At 39.6% G+C, this 19,555-nt stretch overlaps 1 protein-coding gene across 3 annotated transcripts in view; it reads right to left on the reverse strand.

The window, feature by feature from the left end:
- The window catches only part of ACTN2 (actinin alpha 2), an 88,039-nt gene that overhangs the window by 14,779 nt on the left and 53,705 nt on the right, over nucleotides 1-19,555 (reverse strand). For 2 of the 3 annotated variants that reach the window (XM_024198470.3, XM_024198471.3), the window contains exons 9-17: nucleotides 18,356-18,448; nucleotides 16,482-16,712; nucleotides 15,085-15,232; nucleotides 12,046-12,196; nucleotides 6,044-6,152; nucleotides 4,982-5,122; nucleotides 3,362-3,544; nucleotides 1,514-1,648; nucleotides 776-955 (exon numbers count right to left, since the gene is read on the reverse strand). In XM_024198470.3, coding sequence (XP_024054238.1) covers nucleotides 776-955; nucleotides 1,514-1,648; nucleotides 3,362-3,544; nucleotides 4,982-5,122; nucleotides 6,044-6,152; nucleotides 12,046-12,196; nucleotides 15,085-15,232; nucleotides 16,482-16,712; nucleotides 18,356-18,448 — 1,371 coding nt within the window. Of the gene's footprint in view, nucleotides 1-775; nucleotides 956-1,513; nucleotides 1,649-3,361; nucleotides 3,545-4,981; nucleotides 5,123-6,043; nucleotides 6,153-12,045; nucleotides 12,197-15,084; nucleotides 15,233-16,481; nucleotides 16,713-18,355; nucleotides 18,449-19,391; nucleotides 19,478-19,555 lie in introns of all 3 variants that reach the window. The other variant, XM_024198469.3, reaches the window with a different exon arrangement.

Genomic DNA, 19,555 nt, shown 5'->3' on the forward strand with positions numbered 1-19,555 from the left:
GTCAACACTTGGATTCAAGAGCGTTGTATTTTTGAGCATCAGTTTAATTCTGGACAGTATTTGGCTGACCCAACATGGTTCCCAAGCTTTCCAGTTATAGTCACTTTCCCACCTTGGGCTCCAACTCTTTGAACACTTAAAATCATGAGTTACTTTATACATGTGAGCAGTCTCATTTAGTTCAATGGGACTACTCCTGTGTGTAAAGTGACTCATATATATGTGTTAACAGGATTGGAGTCTTGGTTGATAATCTGTCATGGCAAACATGCGGGAAAAGACATGGCTTTATCATGACAAAAATGCGACAACAGTCATAAAAAAAAGGAAAAGTTGTGGCAAACTATATTTAAGAGGAAATTAAGAGGAAAATCAAATAAATATCTTTTATGTTCCAATTAAAACAATAATATTTAACAGTTCATACCCATATAACAATCCATGTTCCACCCTCCATGAACATATACAGAGTCCACAACGTAAAATGTATAAAGGAGTTTTATGCTCTGATCTTGCAATCAGCTCCATCCAGGACCGGGGTCTTTCTCAGCAGCAGCTGACCAGGTGACAAAGGCCATAAGGCTTCATAATAAAGACCAAAAGTCATGGTTTTGTCACAGGAGTTACGGCCGAGACAAACGGAGCCTTAGTAATGTATATCTTCTGCTGCAAATAAACTAGGAAGTCTGCCAAATTCTTTCCTCTGTTACAACTCCCTCAGACTGGGGGAAGTGGATACATGAACCTAAGAGCACAGAACTGAATTCATAAGTACCTCCATAGTATAACTTGTGTGCTTGTTATCAAACACCAGGGCTTCTTGTATAAGCTGATGGTCTCCTTCCAATTTGTCAATATTGGTTTTGTAGTTGATGATATTGTGTTCATGCTGCTTCAGTTGATTCATCTGGTCCTCCAAGGTCCCTGTCAACTCAATAGAGCTGCGGGCAATTTCCTGTCACACAAAAAGAAACAAAACAATCTAAACTCCAGGTTTGTTAGTTTGCCACACATTTACATGGAAAACATAACCTTTTTATACTAAGAATCAGTGGCAATCAAAACTCCCTCCAAACTAGAGAATGTTGTCTGTTGCACACTCATATCTCAGGACAACATTGGGACAATGGTATTTCTATAGAAAGAACACAACCAAACTAATATTCATAATCTAGGAGAGGATTTCAAAGGTCCAGCTCCCATGGACTGTTAATGTGACTCAGGTGCCTATCTGTTCTGTGTGCCTTTGAAAATCACCTCTCTAATGTCCCCATTCACTTCTCAAAAACCTATTCCAAAATGATTTCACCTTGTTAGACAGGTTTTTATTTGCTTTTATAAGCTCTGATTATTTTAGAACCCTTCTTTAAAAGACTTGATTACATTAATGTTGGAGTGCTGGTGCAGGGCACTGAAGGCCACTGATGTTCTGTGTGTACAGCAGGGAGTATTCTGAGAAAAATGATATGTGTTCTATTCAACAGCCTCCTCTTGATGCCTCAGTGATACTCGCCTCCATCTTGGTCTGGATCCATGGCCCAACGACATTGGCCTGAGCAGCAAATTGGCGACGCAGACGTTCATTAGCATGCTGACGGGCTAGCTCCTCCTGCAAACATTGATCCCTCATGGGCACAAGTTGTTTCACCTGCCCGTGCACAAAAGAAATGAGGGTTGATGTGAGTAGATAAGATTAGATCATACTTGTAAAAATAATGTAGCATAGACTGATGGTTTCCTAACCTCAGTTTCCCCCGCTTCCTCTGTCATCCCCTAGCGCTATTTAGTGAGCAGGTTTATTTCATTACCTGAAATGCTTATTTGCTTTCAATCATGAGCAAACTTTGTGGAGTCTTTGACTGTTTCAACTAATGTTTACATGTGGCCTGTTCTGTATTTCTTACTTGAATTTTTGTATGGTTCTTTAGGTACTAGAACTATTGAAATGAAGAGATGTGCTGTACAATGAAACAACAGGTACTGACTTCTTTTTTAGTGAATATTAAGCATTATTGACCCACAAAATAAATACTCACTGAGGTGAAGCCATGCCCTTCCAGCTTGACTGTGAACCACTGATAACTACTCTCTGGGAATGGTTTTTAACCAGGTATGCACCCACCTTATAGTAGCTCCATCTAGGTTGTATTTCCCTAGTTTGTTTAGGAGATGGTCATGTGAGACAGTATCAAAAGCCTAAAGTCAAGATATACCACATCTACCGCTTCCCCTCTTCCACGGGGCCTCTTTGCTCTGTTAAAAGCAAGCTATTAGGTTGGTTTGATATGATTTGTTCTTGACAAATCCATGCTGACTGTTACTTATCACCTTATTATCTTCTAAAGGTGTTTGCTAACTGATTGCTTAATTATTTGCTCCAATATCTTTCTGGGCATACGCTTGAGCATTTTGAAACCAGTCAGGCTGGAAGTGTGACCAGAAAGACTGACTTTTAAGGAAAAGAAAATCTAATTTCTGACTAGATTTAAATTTAAGACTTTTTAACCTTGATCTAGTTACTACACTGTTTTTCCTGTTGAAAAAAAAAATACAGGCTATTTTAAGCATATTCAATTCTCTATTCGTTTCACTTAGCTTTAAACAGTAATTGACACACAACATTACATTCAAGCAAAGCCATGAAGGTAGATTCAAATGAGATGTATTGGGCCAGCTCCACAATGCAGTTCTAAAAGCTTCAATGGGAGCACAACTGGTTCCCTGACCTGTGTATTTTCAGTCATTAATTATATAGTCATGTGACTGGGGAGACCAGTTGCAATTCAGGGAACTGTAATGCTACTGTATAATTAAAATTAATATAACCCCATGAAAAACATTTAAAATGTTTTAAATATATCATAGAAACTAACACTGGGCCCAAATTTTCCTTGCAGTTCTACATCAGTTACCCCACAGACCTACTAAATATTGAGTTGAAACTGGTTTAAAATGTTAAATGTGGCTGTAACTGTCATTTTGTATTTTTTTCAATATCCGTCCGTACTACGTTTCTCCATAATACATAGGTAGGCTTTTTTTCTACACTAGCCATAATGACAACCAAGCTTCTTCTAGCCAATAGCCTAATTTTATGTTGACATACCTTTCTGCTGTCCAGACTAGCCAAGATTTTTAAGAAAGAGCTTTCATTATGGGGCTGTTCCTGTTTTTACTCATTGATTGCAGGGAGAGTTTTGCCTGAGTGAATGCTGCTGAATCAGCCCAGATATTAGACTTTTTTTTTCTTTTTAGTAATTCATGACAACTTCTGGAGAGTCAGTGTGGGTCTCTGTTCTTATCATTCATACAACCAAAACATTATTCCTGCAATGTCATTTCCACCTTTAGCATACAATACCTTATCCCACTTGGCACGGATTTCATCCATAGTGATGGTGCTGTAAGGATTGCTTGCACTTATTCTGATGTTGTAACTCTGAATAACCTTCTCAACTTCATTCTGGATCGACAGGATAGCCTGTCTCTCACCGTCTGCCTCTGGCAGAGTGGCTTTAAACTGATCATGGGCAGTGATTAAACTCTGGAATCAGAAATAAAGGGGGAAAGAATAAGGATTTTTGTTGTAGTGTCAGTTCTATGATCTTGAGGGCCTGAGCTAAATAATTGTATTTCCTCCCCAAATACATTGTACACATGGGGTGAAACCCTGACCCTATGGAAGTCAATGGCAAAATTCCAGTGGAGACAGAATTTCACCTATAGGATCACCTCAAAAAAGACAGAACTTGCAATAAGGTGATTTTTGGGGTAGCAGACCATATTTTGCTGTTTTTGAAGTATTTAAGAGAGAATGTGAAGATGAAAATGATTCATTTCTGAAAAATGTTTCTTTACCTGTGTTTCTAACAACATATGATATTAAGAATGCAAATGAAAAAAACCAATTTAATTTTCATACTGTGTTGCACTTCACTCACTCTGAATAGTAAAACCAGACAGATAAGTTTCACTTTGTTTTTCATGCTTCTTTTGATGTTTTTCAATACTGTGCTATTTGGGTTTCCAATACTGCAAGTGAATATTATCCCCTTTCCTTTTCCCCACTAAATTTAAAAAAATTGACAAGTTTTCTACTCACCCTAACCTCGCCCTGTTTAAAAGAAAAAAGTAATTAGAGCCCTGACACTTCTTTGGAATGCTCTCACCTGGAGCCCTCTGTCCATATGGAGTCTCAATGAAGCCAGTGTGACTCCGCATAGGCAAAGGGGTCTGCCCTAGCGGATCATGATGCAGCATCTGGGCCTAAATACTTGAGAGCATCCGTTTAAATACAACTGCACAAATATACCACTAATGTTGAGTGCAACTGAACAAATGACAAAATTAATTCCTTTAATTACTTTCACAACAAGCCAACTATGCACAATGAACAGCCTGATTCTCATTTATACTAAGACCTTTATACACTAATCTGGTAATATAAAGTGGTCTTAAAGTGGGTGGAAATGTAAATTATGCCTTGCCTTTAATGAGACACACAAGTAAAGTGTCAGGTTCCACAAAGTTGCCTTTATTATTAGGTTAACATTAGTGCAGTCAGATATGACTGTTCTGGGCCAAATCCCATACACTGTGACTACTCAAGGCCACCAATCCCACCTAGCTAGTGTCGCAGAGCCCCAAACAACCGCCAAGCGCCATATAATGAGAAATGCAGAGACACTGTGTTCCCAAGTTCTGCTTTCCACATGGTTTGCCTGCCTTCTTATCTCTGGCTAATGGCTCCTTCCAAGGGGAGAAGTACTGCAGCCAACTGCCTTAAAAGGCCATGTCTGCTTATAGGTTATCACTTTTATGCTCATAGATGAGTGGGAAAGGACATTCTCTGTCAGAAAGATAGCTTATAGGCAGGATATGTTTTCACCTACACATGTTGACAATGTCCATTCAGTGAGAGGGAAGGCTTCCCTTTCTTGACTTCCTGAGGATGGCAAACCAAAAACATACTACCATTTACCTGAATTTCCTCTATGCTATGAACAATAAACATGTCCTGTAGGTCTTCCATAGCACCTTCCATCCAGTTGTTGAATGGAGCAGCTCTCTTGGCAAACTCCAGGTGAAGCTGATCAATTGTTTCCAGCAATTTCTCTGTCCTCTGTTAAATCCAGTAAATGCACACAAACAAATTCATTGTTACCAAGGTGAAAGCTAATTCTATGCACATACAGGTAGTGTCCCAGTTACCTTGGGCATACATTTTCAAAAGTGACTGATGATTTTGGACGCCTTATTTGCTGGCTGCCCAACCTGAGATATCTTAAAAGATGCCACTGAAATCAGTGAGACTACTCACATTAAAATTATTTTCATGTTAAACTTATGTAAACTGAAGAATGTGCATAAGACTGTGTAGGATCAGGGCCTAAGTGCTTTTTTTTTTTGCCATTTATTGCATTTTAAATATTTTCTCATAATCTGATCTATAAAATGAACAAATTAAATTGCACCAATTGTAAAAGAATGGCCTGCGTTAATAATTTCTTTCATGTATGAAACGGAGCAGTAACACATACATGTCACATTTGAGCCCAGAGATGTATGTAGGTGGCTTCCACTGATCTCAGGGGAAGCCATGAAGATACATCCTAGGGCTTTTAGTAAATTGGATCTCACTGCTTTGGAACCTCCATCACCAGAGAGCCTGGCCACTGGCCTACTGCTCAAACTGAGTTTTGCTGTAGTGAATATGACAAGACAGCTTCCTAATTATATCACTGCTATGCATCAAATCCCCAAAGGGTGGGATTACAAGTCAACTCTTGATGACCAAATTCATTCTGCTGCTGCTTTATAGCTTCTAATTGCACCATAAACTTCTAAGAAACAAAGCACCATCCAGTCTATTACTGAGCAATTCAACCTATATTGCAAATGAACTCACAGCAACCTAAAATGGAGAGCCGAGGAAAGGGTTTATTGCAGTCTGGATTCCAGGAATTAACACTCAACAATGTCTGTTATAAATCCCAAAGGATTCGTTTTTTAAAATGGAGCTGCTTATTGATATCAATTTTACCTCCAGTGCCTCTCTTCTTTTCTGAGTAAGTGTTCCCAGTTTGTCCCATTGGTCACATATCTTCTGGCATCGATCATTGACATTTGCAGCATCGTAAAAGTCCAGTTCACTAGGAAAGAGTGAAGACAAAAACTGCTATAGCTTCTGAACAAACAGACAGGAAAACACTGTACATTCTGCACCTGTGTACATGTTGCACTGGCCCTCAGTAACTATTCCTCCTCTTCTTTTTCCTCCTCTTGCTAAAAAAGTCAACTTGCAATCAGTTAGGCAGTGTAGTGGTATTATAATGTGTGGGATCTAGGCACTAAGGGCGGGATCCACAAAGATACCTAGGTGCTTAAACCCCAGATTTAGGTGCCTAAGTTCCCATTTTGGTTCCACTGTGATCTACAAAAGTCCCGCCGAACCTCGTAGGCACCTAAATTCACTCGGCACTTAAGTTTCCAGTGTAAAGGTTCCCTCAGCACCTATGTTTCTGCTTCTTGGCATGCACGCTGCAGCCTCCCTCTATGCATCTGGATGGCTATCTCCCAACTAAGCTCCAGAGTGATTCATGAACCTCAAGGAAAGACATGTGTTCAGCTACCTAAGCCACCTGTGGGGCTTGACTGATAGGCATGCTCAGAGGCTGCCTACTGGATTGGGTCCCATTCAAAATCCGGCGTGAGGCAGTGGTGCTTACCTTGTAACTTTTAGCCCAATGGTTAGAGCACTTGTCTGGGCTGTGGGAAATCCAGGTTCAATTCCCCCCTCTTAACTAGAGGAGGGCAAAAGGATTTGAACAGAGGCCTCCCACATCTCAGGAGAGTACTCTAACCACTGAGCTATGGGATATTCAGATGTGGGGCACCCTCAATCTCTCCTGTTGAAGCTGTTGCACTGTGGATAAATAATGAAAGAGTGACTGGTGTAAGGGGATTGGACCCAGGGTCTCCAACCTACCAGGTAGGTGCCCTAACTACTGGACTACCAGGTCATTTTCACTCGCTCTGTGGCCTAATGACTGTTCCACTGTGGATAAATACTTATAGTCATTGGGACACAGAGAGTGTATGTGTGTTAGAGAATCACTTTGCAGTGGCTATGCAGCCAAAGAACCAATGAACTGTTGGAAACTAAGAGCTTTTTTGATAAAAGTGCCCTAATCATCAAAAAGTTAGAGAGAAACCATATGACATCTAAGCACATTATTTATATAAAGGAGAGGGAGCTGCTAGCAAGGCATTCTCCATGAGGGCCCTTTGATTCTGGAACTGCTCCACACTTTGGTCGAAATCATTTCAGATTTGTTGACCTTCAGGGTATGCAGTAAAAGCTATCTAATTAATAAGACTTTGGGAGAGGTCTGAGGGTCTGGGGCTGTGGGTGGAGTGGGATGGGACATAATTTTGCTGTTTTGATGTACTGGCTGCAAGTTAATTTTTTTTATGTTATACTCCTACTGATAGATGATGTTCATACATGGATTGTGAGTTTAGTAAGTTGTCAGGGCACCAAGAGCTTCTGTATCAGTATCTTTTTGCACAATAAATACATAGTATCAAAGGGGTAGCCGTGTTTGCTGCTTTTACAGATCCAGACTAAGAGTCCTGTGGCACCTTATAGACTAACAGATGTATAGGAGCATGAGCTTTCGTTGGTGAATACGAAGAAGTGGGTATTCACCCACGAAAGCTCATGTTCCTATACGTCTGTTAGTTTATAAGGTGCCACAGGACTCTTTGCTGCTTTTCATAAATACATACAAAGTGTTCTTCAAGTTTTTCCAAGTGGAACCTCTAAGACTATTGTGAATTTTATTTTTAGCCCAATTGATTGTCACTCATTTTTTTAGGATAAGGGCAAATGTCACTTTTGTGAAAGTTAGGGACTAATTGTACTGGGTATGGGTCAGTGCTGGAAGATACTGTACTAACTTCGCCAAACAGCTCTTCCAACGTACCTGTCATGACTTGCAATATCCCTGCTATCCTATTCCTGGGCTTTTATTAAGCATAGACAGTTTGTGTTGCATGTTTGGAATATGGATAAATTGGGAAGAGAACGAGATTATCAACGCTAATTTTAAAGGGGCACCTACAGTTTAAAAATAGTAGGCCAGATCCTCAGCTAGTATAACTCAGTGTGACTCCAATGACTTCAGTGGAGCTATGCCAATTTATCCCACATGAGGAGCTGCCACTATAAACTTCTAAGAAACAAATTTCCTTTAAAAAAAGTCACGTTTTACAGGGAATTGTTAAAAAGGAAAGAAATGTAAATACCTAGTTTACTTTTGCACTACTTGTGCTGTTTGCTTTTTGTGATTCTCTCACCATTATAAGTAAAAATGAGCCAAATTTGATCTGACAGTAGCTTTGATCCAGCAAAGCACTTAAGCATGTGCTTAACTTTAAGCACATGAGTAGTTCCATAGAAGCCATGTTAAGCGTGTACTTAAGTAATTCCTGGATCAGGGCTGGCCTCTTTGTAACTGTGCCCATAAACACAGTTTGAACCCAGGTATCCAGAAGCAAAAGACTTTCTAGTCCATCTATGCTGGAGACTAATATAGCTGTTTGCCTGGCTGAAAATAAGTTTTTACACAAGGGGAGATAAATATTTTTAAAAAAATACATTCAGAAATTTTGATCCTGATTAGTGAAGATCTTGGAATTAGTGCATAGGACCATAAATGAGTATAGTACCTTAGAGCACAATTTAGTCTCATTCTTTTTAGCATTTACAATGTATTAAATGGGAAATCCCTGATTCCCCCCCCCCCAGGTTTATATAGTGCCCCATCCAAGATTTATGTCGTCTCACAATCTGGCATACAATGACAGCATAACAGCTTCCAAACTGGAATGATCCTGCTCACACACACACACACACACAAATCCTTTATCCAGACACCATCAATCAACAAGCTTTTAACAACTTTAACCTTTATGCTCTTAGTGGGCTCAGCTGCTGTAGCAGAAAATATCAGCGCTGACACTGAACTGTAACCAGTGCAGCTCAAGGTCACACCGCAATTGTTCTCCTTCAAAATAGCAACTGCAGACTACCAAAAAATATAGGGTGTGCTGACCTGAAGCACAGTCAATGCTGGTCTTTTTAAGGACCCGATCAATGGACAAAGAAGTCAAGAGAAAGATCCTTATTTATTTCAATGAGCTTTAGATCAGCTCCAACTACACCTTTCTTAGCATGAAAATTTTTACACAATCCTAAAAAATATCACTGTCAAGAGGAACTAGGACTTTTCACTTCTAATTTCTATAATTTTGTGAGGAACTGTTGGTAAAATTATTAAAATCAATAACCAAAGGAAGCTGTCCATTTGCTTGCAGCTACTAATACTTGGCATTTATATATAGCACCCTTCATTCAATGTCCCCCAAGGGTTTTAAGACTAATTGAGTCTCACAACCCCCCTACGCAACCGGGCAGAGATTTCTCCATTTTACAGGTAAGCACATGGAGGTTAATGCAGAGCACCTCTGAAGTCAACAGGGTGTTTTTAGGGAGAAAAACTGTTCTCCTTAACCTCTCGATGTCCCTTCCAATCCTACGATTCTATGATTCATCACCTCTGAAAATCAGGCCACAAGTAGCTTGTCCAACATGACACAGCAAGTCAGTGGCAGAGTTCTCTCTCCCATCCAGCCCCATTCTAACCACCTGGCTATGTTCCCTTCAAGTTGGCAAAACACAGACTTAGAGGATGTAGCACTGACCCTGCCTGCATTAAGAATGCTATTCAAAAATCTCACTTTGTTGCTAACACCAGTCCAACTTAATTGATGTTAACAGTGTTTGGAGCCCTAGTGTAGATGGCCAACCAGCCTTTTAAGGATTGTGTTCATTAGCCTGATCCGAACAGAGGTCAATGACACCTCTAAAACAATAGTGGCAATTGCCAGGCTGTCCGCACTCTGCTCTCAATGCTGCTAATACTGGTGGAGCTCAACCAGCGTTAGACATTTTCAGAAATTGTCTCTAGAGAGAGCCATTGAGAGCGACTGTACAAACAATTACACAATAGAAAGTCATTATTACCATACAGATCAGGGTGAAAAGAAAGGCAAGTGTTTTATCAACTGATGAATTCACTGATATGTGTTTCCTTTTAAGTTTCATGCTTTTTGGCATTAACTAATTACTTCATCTTTTTTCCTCTAAATATACACATTCTCTCTTAAATAAACTGGAAAAAATAGACTTTTTCTATAATCTTTTCCAGTTAAAGTAATCTTAGGTGTTACTGCTAACAATAGTAGGCAAAACATTTTCAGAAAGTGCGATTTATAACTTGATGATGGATGTTTGGATTTGTTTCTAAACAGAGGAGACTTCCATTGGATGAGGTGACAGAACTGGTGCCTGTGCTAGCCACACTCTGCCCCAGCACAAGAATGGAAGGCTCATGGCAAAGCTGTAAGGTCCCTCCTCCAGAGACATAAGTTAGCGTAGACTCCCAGATGCTCTAGACTGAGGCCAGGCACTACAGAATCACAGAGCCACGATTGGAGCTAGTGGAGAATTAAGACCCAGGTGTTTCTGAGTTGTAGCCCTTTTCAAAAAAAATTGCACAATATTCTTTTGCAGTAAGTATTTAATCCATCAAAGAAATGAAGAAACTAAAACAGGGAAAGGTAATAAAAGGTATATCTATACAGCAACTAGATACCCAGAGCTGGCCCGTGCCAGCTGACTCAGGCTCTCGGGGCTCAGGCTGGAGCCCGGGCTCTAGGACCCTGCGAGGTGGGAGAGTCATAGAGCCCAGGCTGAAGCCTGAGCCCAGAAGTCTACACAGCAATGAAACAGCCCGGCAAGCATGAGTTGGTTGGCACGGGCCAGTCGTAGGAGTCTAGTTGCTATGTAGACAAAGAGATTCGGCACAGGTGACGCAGAGAGTCAGAGACAGGGATGGGAACTGTGCTTAAACGTCCTAACTCCCAAACAGACATCTGTTTTAACCACTAGTCCACACTGTCTTCTGTTAGCTTCATAAATGTATACTGCAAATCAGCAATGCACTTAAGCACATGCTTAACATTAAGCACGGGAGTAGTACCACTGATTTCCAGTATAACAACATTAAATTCAATGGGACTATCCAAACTCTTCCAATTAAGCATGTGTGTATGTATTTATGTATTATGTGTTTATGTGTACTGCTGAACTGGATCCTTAAACTAATTTGTATTCTCTCTGTGAGTGTGCGCGCGCATGCATGTGTGTCTGTGTGTGTGTGTGTGTACTGGTCCAGTGGTTAAGGCATTGGTCTTGGTTGACTTGGTTTCAGGTCCGTACCCTGCCACAGATTTCCTGTGTGACCTTGGGCAAGTGTCTGTGTGCCTCAGTTCCTGCTCTGTAAAACGAGGCTAACAACACGTCCTCACCTCACAGTACGGCTCGTGAGAATAAATACATTAAAGATTGTGAGTCCTCACACACTATGGTAATGGGGTCCTGACAAGTACTTTAGACAGACCGAGACACACTTGCTATACAGAGAAGGAATAGGAATTAGTTTTTTAAGTATATAAAGTACTGTGGGATGGGAGAAGCGATGCAAATGTAAGGAATTATTTTAATATCAGCTTGCGATACTTGATCTATATTATACTCACGTGGGTAAAATGAAAGAAATAATTTTTATGAGAACGATTTCACATCTAGCATCTTGTAGCAGAACACATGAACTGGCAGACTAATTCCACACACCCCTACCCCGCCAGATACACAATTTACCCACCAGTAGATCTACAGAAACAAAAGCTTACTGTTAAGTCAATTTTGAAATGTTTGCCCTCAAACGATTGTATTCAGTTGCACGTCTATATTTAGTTCAATAAAAAAAAAAGGAAAGGTGTCAATGACTAGCTCAGATAATATCCTTACGAAGCTATCTGTGGAATTCTTACATTGTACCTATGACACTATTGAATTCATTGGAAAGAGTTTATCAGTTAAATGTCAGCAGCTGCATGCCTCTAAATGGAACATACTTCAGCTCCTGGGCAATGGCTGCGATCTGTTCTACTCTGTCCTGGTGGGCAGCCAAGTCACTCTCAAAAGCTTCATGTTTCCTCAACATAGCGCGGAGTTCAGTCAGAGAAGCAGATTCATAATCCTTCTGGAGTAAGATCTGCTCTTTGCCTGAAAATAAAAACAAAAATATCAGTAATTCATTACTAATTCATTAATTACAACAAAAATGCACTCAAGTCAGTTATTTAAATTGGGGCCCAGCTTTGTGGTGCTTTGATCAGTATCACCCACCCAGCGTGAAATCTGGCCCCACTGAAATCAATGACAAAACTCCCATTGATTTACTTCAACAGAGCTAAGATTTCATCCCTAGTGTAATGCCTTTATTAACAACTCACTGGAAAAGTCCTATGGAATTTAATAGGGTGAAACAATAAATATTATATAGTAATAATTGTTTAAACCTGTAGAACGTAATAAGATCTTTTTTGTAGGTTGCTGAAACAATCCTATAGAATTCTATAACTGGGATGTGATTCTCTATTATGTTCCATGGAATCATTCATAAGACTGTCTAAAGATTACTTTCTGTTCATTTCTAAAGGATTTTTCCACGTGGGAATCAGCCTGTTTCACACAGACACATTGCTGTATTACATGGAATAAGTAGCAAGGTAATTCAGGCTCATTCCAACACAGAGCCAGATTGTTAACTCCCTACTTGCACTGGTGAAGAGTTACTTAACGAGTAGTTATTAACTTCAGTGGGACTACTTGGGTGAGTGACTCCTTCCCAATCTAAGTAATGGGGTTCTCAAATCTGACCCTTCGTTAACATTTAATTTATAAACACAAAGATGTAATAAAGCAGAAACATCCAGGTTGCTGGTACGTTGATCAATGTACTGGTTATTCTTGGCTCAGTGAACCACTATCTGTGATGGTTTAAGGCAGGCCTGGTAACTCTATTTTTCGGTTCTTTATCTTTCAGGTACTGACAAGCACTTCAATGGCCTTTTTCACACCTAGCATTGAACTGCAATTTATTCTCACTGTCTGTGGATGTGTATGAATTTTGAAACTTTTGGTCTTGTTGTTGCTGTTTAGTTGTTGTTGAAAGAGGAGGAGAGTAGAAAAACAAAAAACAAAAAAAGAGTGTGAGAAAGGGACACAAAAGAAGAAAGGGATGGAGGCAAAAAGCAACCATTCCCCTAAAAAGTCCAATAATTTTGTTTAGTTTCTTTTTAAAAAACCACCAAGGAAAAAAAGGGTGGAAAGAAAAACTATGATTATGCCCTCACAAACCTCACACAATTCTGACCCACACTCAAAACTTTTGCCAATATAGCAATGTTGGCTAGGGGTATAATTTTTTGAGACATTTCTGTACCAAAAGAGGCCCTACTATAGATACAGTTATACCAGCATAAAAGTCCTTTTTCTGGTATATCTTATTTTGCTCAGGGAACTGGTATAAGTTATACGCCAAAAACAATTTTATGCCAGCACTGGGCGGGGTGGCTGGCATGGCTACACTGGCAAACCTTTTCTAGTGAAGACCTGGCTTATGTAGCCAGCAATCAGACCACTATGTTCAATGTAAGTTATGTTAACAATACTTTATCTTCTTTGAAATTTTGCCTTCAATCCATTATTCACTTTGGCCTCATGCCCAAAACCTCCACAAAAGGCTGAGATATGTGGCAGCCTTTTCAAACACTCTTGGTTTTTAAACAGAAAATGCCAAATCCTTACGACCCTTCCTAACTTACCAAAGGTTACAAAAGCAAGCAAATAAAATGGGAAACTGAAAGATTACCTCTCACTCATCAGGAACTCTTACCATTAGGAGAGACAACTGAATTCATAGACAGCCACTTTAGCTTCAGTTCACCACATACTATTTCCTAGATTTTAAGGCCAGAGGGGACCATTATTTCTCTTGCTATATATTCTCCTGTATCTGTCATGTATAATTTTTCCCTGTGTCAGAGCTACAACACGTAGTCAGAGTAGCACATGCTCAGTAAAGTGGCTTTCAGAATTATCACAGCTTCACTTCTGGCATTTACTTGGCAGCCATTTACTGATTTGGGTGCTTCTAACCAGCTCACTATGGGCTTGACTCTGGTTTGAAACAGCCAGCACAGGGGCTGTGGTGGGAGTGTGAAGGGCCTGGTGGAGGCAAACTAGGAGCATGGTGGGGTAGAGCTGTATTACGTAGATTCTCTACTGTGGTAAGGTCCTGAAAGAGACCTTATAGCAGTGCTGTGTGCGAGAGCAGCCCCTCAGCTGTTTTAAATTATGGTGGGGTTGGACTAGCAGTAGCACCCCTCCCCCTGTGCTAAAGTTTAATAAAAGCTGTGGCCTTCCGCTTAATTCCATGCAAGTGTCTGTCCTCATTTCGCTGCTGTGTCCACATCAAAGCAAGCCAGGTTTTTCATTCCCATCTTCTCCCTGAAATTCTGGGGAGGTAAGCTAAACTGTAGGATGTTGTTTGTTGAACTTGGCTAAGGAGAGCCACAATTTAATATAACTAGTTTTGGGACTTGGCTGGAACAAATCCTGGTTGTATTTATGTGTCATCCTTAAAGTGGAAGGATGCTTTTGTCTTTGCTGCTGTAAAATCACTCTGCTGAAATCTGCCTTTTACCTAGATTCTTTCCTGGACTTACTGTAGCTCTGACTGGTTGGTCACAAGAACTGGATATGCAAATGAAACCATGATGCAATCTTCGCAAAAATGCTGGATGATACATTAAACCAGAAGCATGACATTGTTCTGTGGATCTTAAAAACCGGTAACAGGATTTCAACTTATTTCTCTATTGAATGGTCAGCCAATGTAGTTGAAAGATAAATCTCATTAACCACGTGGCCAAAAGGTTAAGATGATGAGTGTAGGGGAAAAGGCTAGAAAGCTTCCAGAGTAATTGTTGTTAGTTTTAGGTTTATACAACTGTCCAAATTATTCAATAACTGGTTTTGGTTTGTAAATACCCAGTACTGATTTACAGATAGATTTATCTGAAACACTTTAACCAAGGTCTGCTTACCATATGCCCAGGTTTCATGAGTAGAAGCCTTCTGTCTAAATTTCTCAGCCAGATGTTCAAGTCGTTCCAGTCTTCGTATTTCATTCAGCAACCATTCCTCATAGCCCTTCTCAGCTTGTTCAAGTCTCTGCCAAGCGCCAGCAATATCCTATGAGAAGTTTGGGGATGAATGAGGGAATGAGATTTTAATCATTACTCTGTATCTCCTCTGACTTTGCCCAAATTTGTGAACTCTACAAGAATTTACAGTCTTGCTCCAGAAATGGAAATTTAGGTCCAAATTTTTCAGAAATAGGCACCTAAACTACACCAGACAAAATATGTGTAGGTGAGTGCAAACTGGAAACAATGTGTACAAAATGTTATTGTCCATGCAAAGCAGTTATCTATCCACTGCCTCCATGCATATTTTATACTGTATCTTGTAATTTCAGTGAAGGTGATTTATAATATCCTTAAAGTGTACTGTTTTGTGCATCCATTATCAAAATAAAAATGTTTTGGTCTTAGAAGCTGACAGTGATGGAACAGCTAATATCAAAAGCAATCCAGTGTGCACTTTCGCTGGAACACGATGTCATTAAGCTTTCTGGTCTACGTACAAGGCTGATGTAAAAAAAGCTTGATGCCTGTTGTGTGGTCTTTGCAGAATATTTTGAGCTTTTACAGATGCACAAAGGCACCATTTATAGCCAGTACTGCCAGGATCTATGATATTTTGTGAGCCAGATAGATTTTTCAGCTAACAGTACTGCCTGTTTATAAAACCTGAACAGCTTAAAAACAAGATTACAGCACATTTGTTGGCTATATTCAACACTTAAAACACTCAAAGCTCATGACTCCAAAACTCTAATCAAGAGCTGAGAGTTAATTTGGAGGAACTATTGTTTGTCTTCACAGATTATAAGGCTCCATTCAATTAAGAACAATCGACTGAAAACTGAAGCTGAAAAAGGTACTGAAACTGTGCCAGGGCCAATCCTGGGCCAAATTCCGAGGTCCTGCATTGAAGAAAACTCCAAATGAAATCAATAGTAGTATGCTTCAAACACAATCACACAATTTAGCTCCTTCAACAAAGCAGTACTGATCATGTTCCAAAAGAGGGATTTGTGTCTCACTCTCATGGCTAGAGAAGAATTACTGAAGTGGAGGCAGCCTTAAAAAGAGGAAGGACCACTGGTAGGAAGAAATGGTCCTAGAATGAAGTACTGAATAAAATAAGTATTGTTGATTTAGCACCGCTGATACTTGAGAACTAGATGTTGCAAGTTGAAATGAGTGAAGATGTTTTGGAATAATAATTGGATCCCATCTATTCACATATTACTGAGCATTTCAGGTGAAAGAAGAAAAGAGACTGGGCCCGTTTTACTGAAACCATTTTTACTTACTGAAACCATTTTCCCCTCTGATGGCATGAAAGCTGGCCTATTGCTGATCCTCAGTTTTGTCTGCAAGGTGTTGAAATTGATCTCCAGTTGACATTTTTCCTGGACTTTGGGAGGCTTGTGCTTGCGGCGGTAGTCTCGGAAGTCCTCTAGCTTCTTCTGCATGGCCTGCATTGTTTTCTCGGGCGTTTTGTCTTCCAGCCAAGGGATCGTGCGACGAATCCATTCTAAAAGCTATCACGTGCAGACACAAACAAACAATTAAAATCCAAAGGAATGGAAAATGGAACCAAAAAAAAGAAACCGATAATCCTGAATGTACAGACTCCAGTGTCTTTTCTTTAACAAGAGTGTCATTGCCAAAGTCAATGACTTAGTGACAACTAAGCACAAGATTTTCAAAAATGACTAGTAATTTTGCAGACCTCAATTTATGCCTAATTTGAGACACCCTAAAGGGCCCTGATTTTTTGAAGGTGTTGAGCACTTGGCTTTTTGAAAATCGGGTCCCTTCAAGGTATCTCAAGTTGGGTACCCAAAACCTGAGTTACCCCAAATCACCAGCTACTTTTAAAAATCTTGGCCTTAGTGACTCAAGTAGTCAAGGCCATGGAAGGAGTGCAGACACCAAGTATCTGACTCGTCACTTACAAAACTCCACACAAAAAAACGGTTAGTACCAATACAGCATGTTTCTCTACAAAGCTATTTTGGTATCTAGGGAACTCCGTATGTTATTGCAAGGTGTGCATTATTAGCATGGGCCAAACCCTGCTGTCCTTATTCAGGCAAATTTCCCATTTGCCAAGAAAGGACTGCAGGATCTGACCCAGAATGTCTACAATATATTCAGGAAACTAACTAATATCACATGTAGTTTTAAAACAGAAAACCTTATGATAAGAGTCCATTGTAATCTAATCAGTAAAAGACTTGGGAAAGACAAAAAAAACAACATTAATTCAATTAACAAACAAAAAGTTGCTGTAGTTTATCTGATAAAATTCACATTTCAAATTCAGTGCACAGTTATAATCTGTTTCTCTTTCTAGGTAGGTAATTTCACTGCAGTATCTGAGAGCCTCACAATATTATTGAATTTATCCGGCAAAGGATCATTATCCCCCTTTTCCAAATGGGGAACCGAGTGGCTTGCCTCAGATCACACACAAAGCATGTGGCAGAGTTGAAAACTCTGATCTCCTGAGTCTCAGCCCTTCCAGAGATGCAGGGATGCATTATGATACACCTTAAAAAATACCTTTCTCTGGCCTGCCTGTGAAATATCTCAGACTTTATACCCTCATATTTCAGTTTGAAATAAAATCCTTATGGACCACTTTATACTTAAACATCTTATTTTTATCACTTAAAGATGTGTTTGTATTTATCTATCATGTTACTATTTTTGGCTGAGGGGAAAGAAACTTTTTTTAAACTAGAATTATGGAAAACAGTAAGTGAATTTAAGATTCCTTATTTGTGCAAGCAGTTATAATGTATAAACCCTCAAAGATCTCTCTCTCTCTCTCTGGTACTTCGATGGCCTCCATTACCACAGTATCTGAGTGCCTCACTAATGTGTCTATCCTCACAACACCCCTGCGCTATTATCCTCATTTTCCAGATGGGGAACTGAGACAGAGAGAGGCTATGTGACTTGTTCAATGTTGCTCAGGAAGCCTGTAATGGAGAAAGGAATCAAGCCTGGCTCTTCCAATTTCTAAGCGAATGCTCCAGCCACTGGAACATCCTTCCCCTCTGATAAAGATGACTGTGAGCTGTATGTGACTTTAATTTTGCTTTATTTTCATTGTAAATAATGCACTGAATTTATCATCATCCGTGTTCTATGAACCTCACTTGCTAGCCTTTACCTCACTTGCTAGCCTTTCATATTCTTCCATCAACTTTTCATTTTCTTGGTTCACAGCAAGCACTTTACATATCCTGTTAGCTGCAGTCTCAGCCTGTAAAATACAGAAAACAAACAGGACATAGTTGTCATCATGTTCACAAGCAGATACAAATTTTGAGTAAGCTGAATGTGACTGCTGAAAATAAAAATTGCATTTCTCATCACTGTTGGTTAGTGCTCATGACTCATATGTAAGTTCGCCCTTCTCAGAGTTATTCGGACAAATTCTGCAGTGAGTCTCCCTGTAAAACTCTACTAACTTCAGTGTGTTGCATAGAGTATAAATCAACACAGAATTCATTCTGTTAAATGTTAAAGCCTTATTTTATAGGAGGTAGTTTCACACTAATGTTAGGGTCATTTAATAAATCTTTACTCTGAAAGTGACGTAGACTATTGTTCAGGTTATGGTATTAGGTTAAAAAAATCATACTAGAAATCTATTAGGTTTGTTAGGAACATGCAAAAGAGGACCCAAGCAAATTAAGAGCCCAGTTCACACAGTTTCTACAAGTCATTTGCATTTATAACAGCCAGAGTGTACACAACTGGTCAAAGTCTGCTCTTCTATGCAAGTGTAAATCTGGAGTAATTCTAATGAGTCAATTGAATATTGCATATTTATTCTGATTGTGCACCTGAGATCTGCTCCTGCAAGGAAAGTTGTGCATCAACTAGGCCTGAGGTCCATATGCAAAACAAGGTCTCGCTAAACTTACTTTTCCTGAAAATAGCCTTTTATAACCACTGAAGACCCTCAAAATAGAGATGTCAATGGTAATGCCTTTTGGAACCAAAAAAAAAATCCAATTTGCTACAGGGCTTTTAACTGAATCAGGATCAGAAGTTAGTTAAAAACAAGCATTCACATTCAAATAATACCTGGGAATGTTAATTAAAACCACAAAGATCTATATTCAGGTGAAAAAATCCCATGGAAATGTGAAACAACCAACCAAAAAGCACAGCAACTCAAAGGGACCATTGATTAATACCTGCTCTGCTCCAGCAAAAGCATGGTAGAAGCAGGAAACATAAGTCATGATAGCTCTTTCATCAGGTTTGGGAGTGTTCACAATATCTACAAAAGGAAGCGGGGGAGGAAAGGAAAGAAAACAAAACAAAACAAAAATAGAGGAGTAGAAAGCAGGCTGAACAA

Source organism: Terrapene carolina, unplaced genomic scaffold (assembly GCF_002925995.2).
Source record: "Terrapene carolina triunguis isolate 2854851 unplaced genomic scaffold, T_m_triunguis-2.0 Scaffold85, whole genome shotgun sequence".
Classification (NCBI taxonomy): domain Eukaryota; kingdom Metazoa; phylum Chordata; order Testudines; family Emydidae; genus Terrapene; species Terrapene triunguis.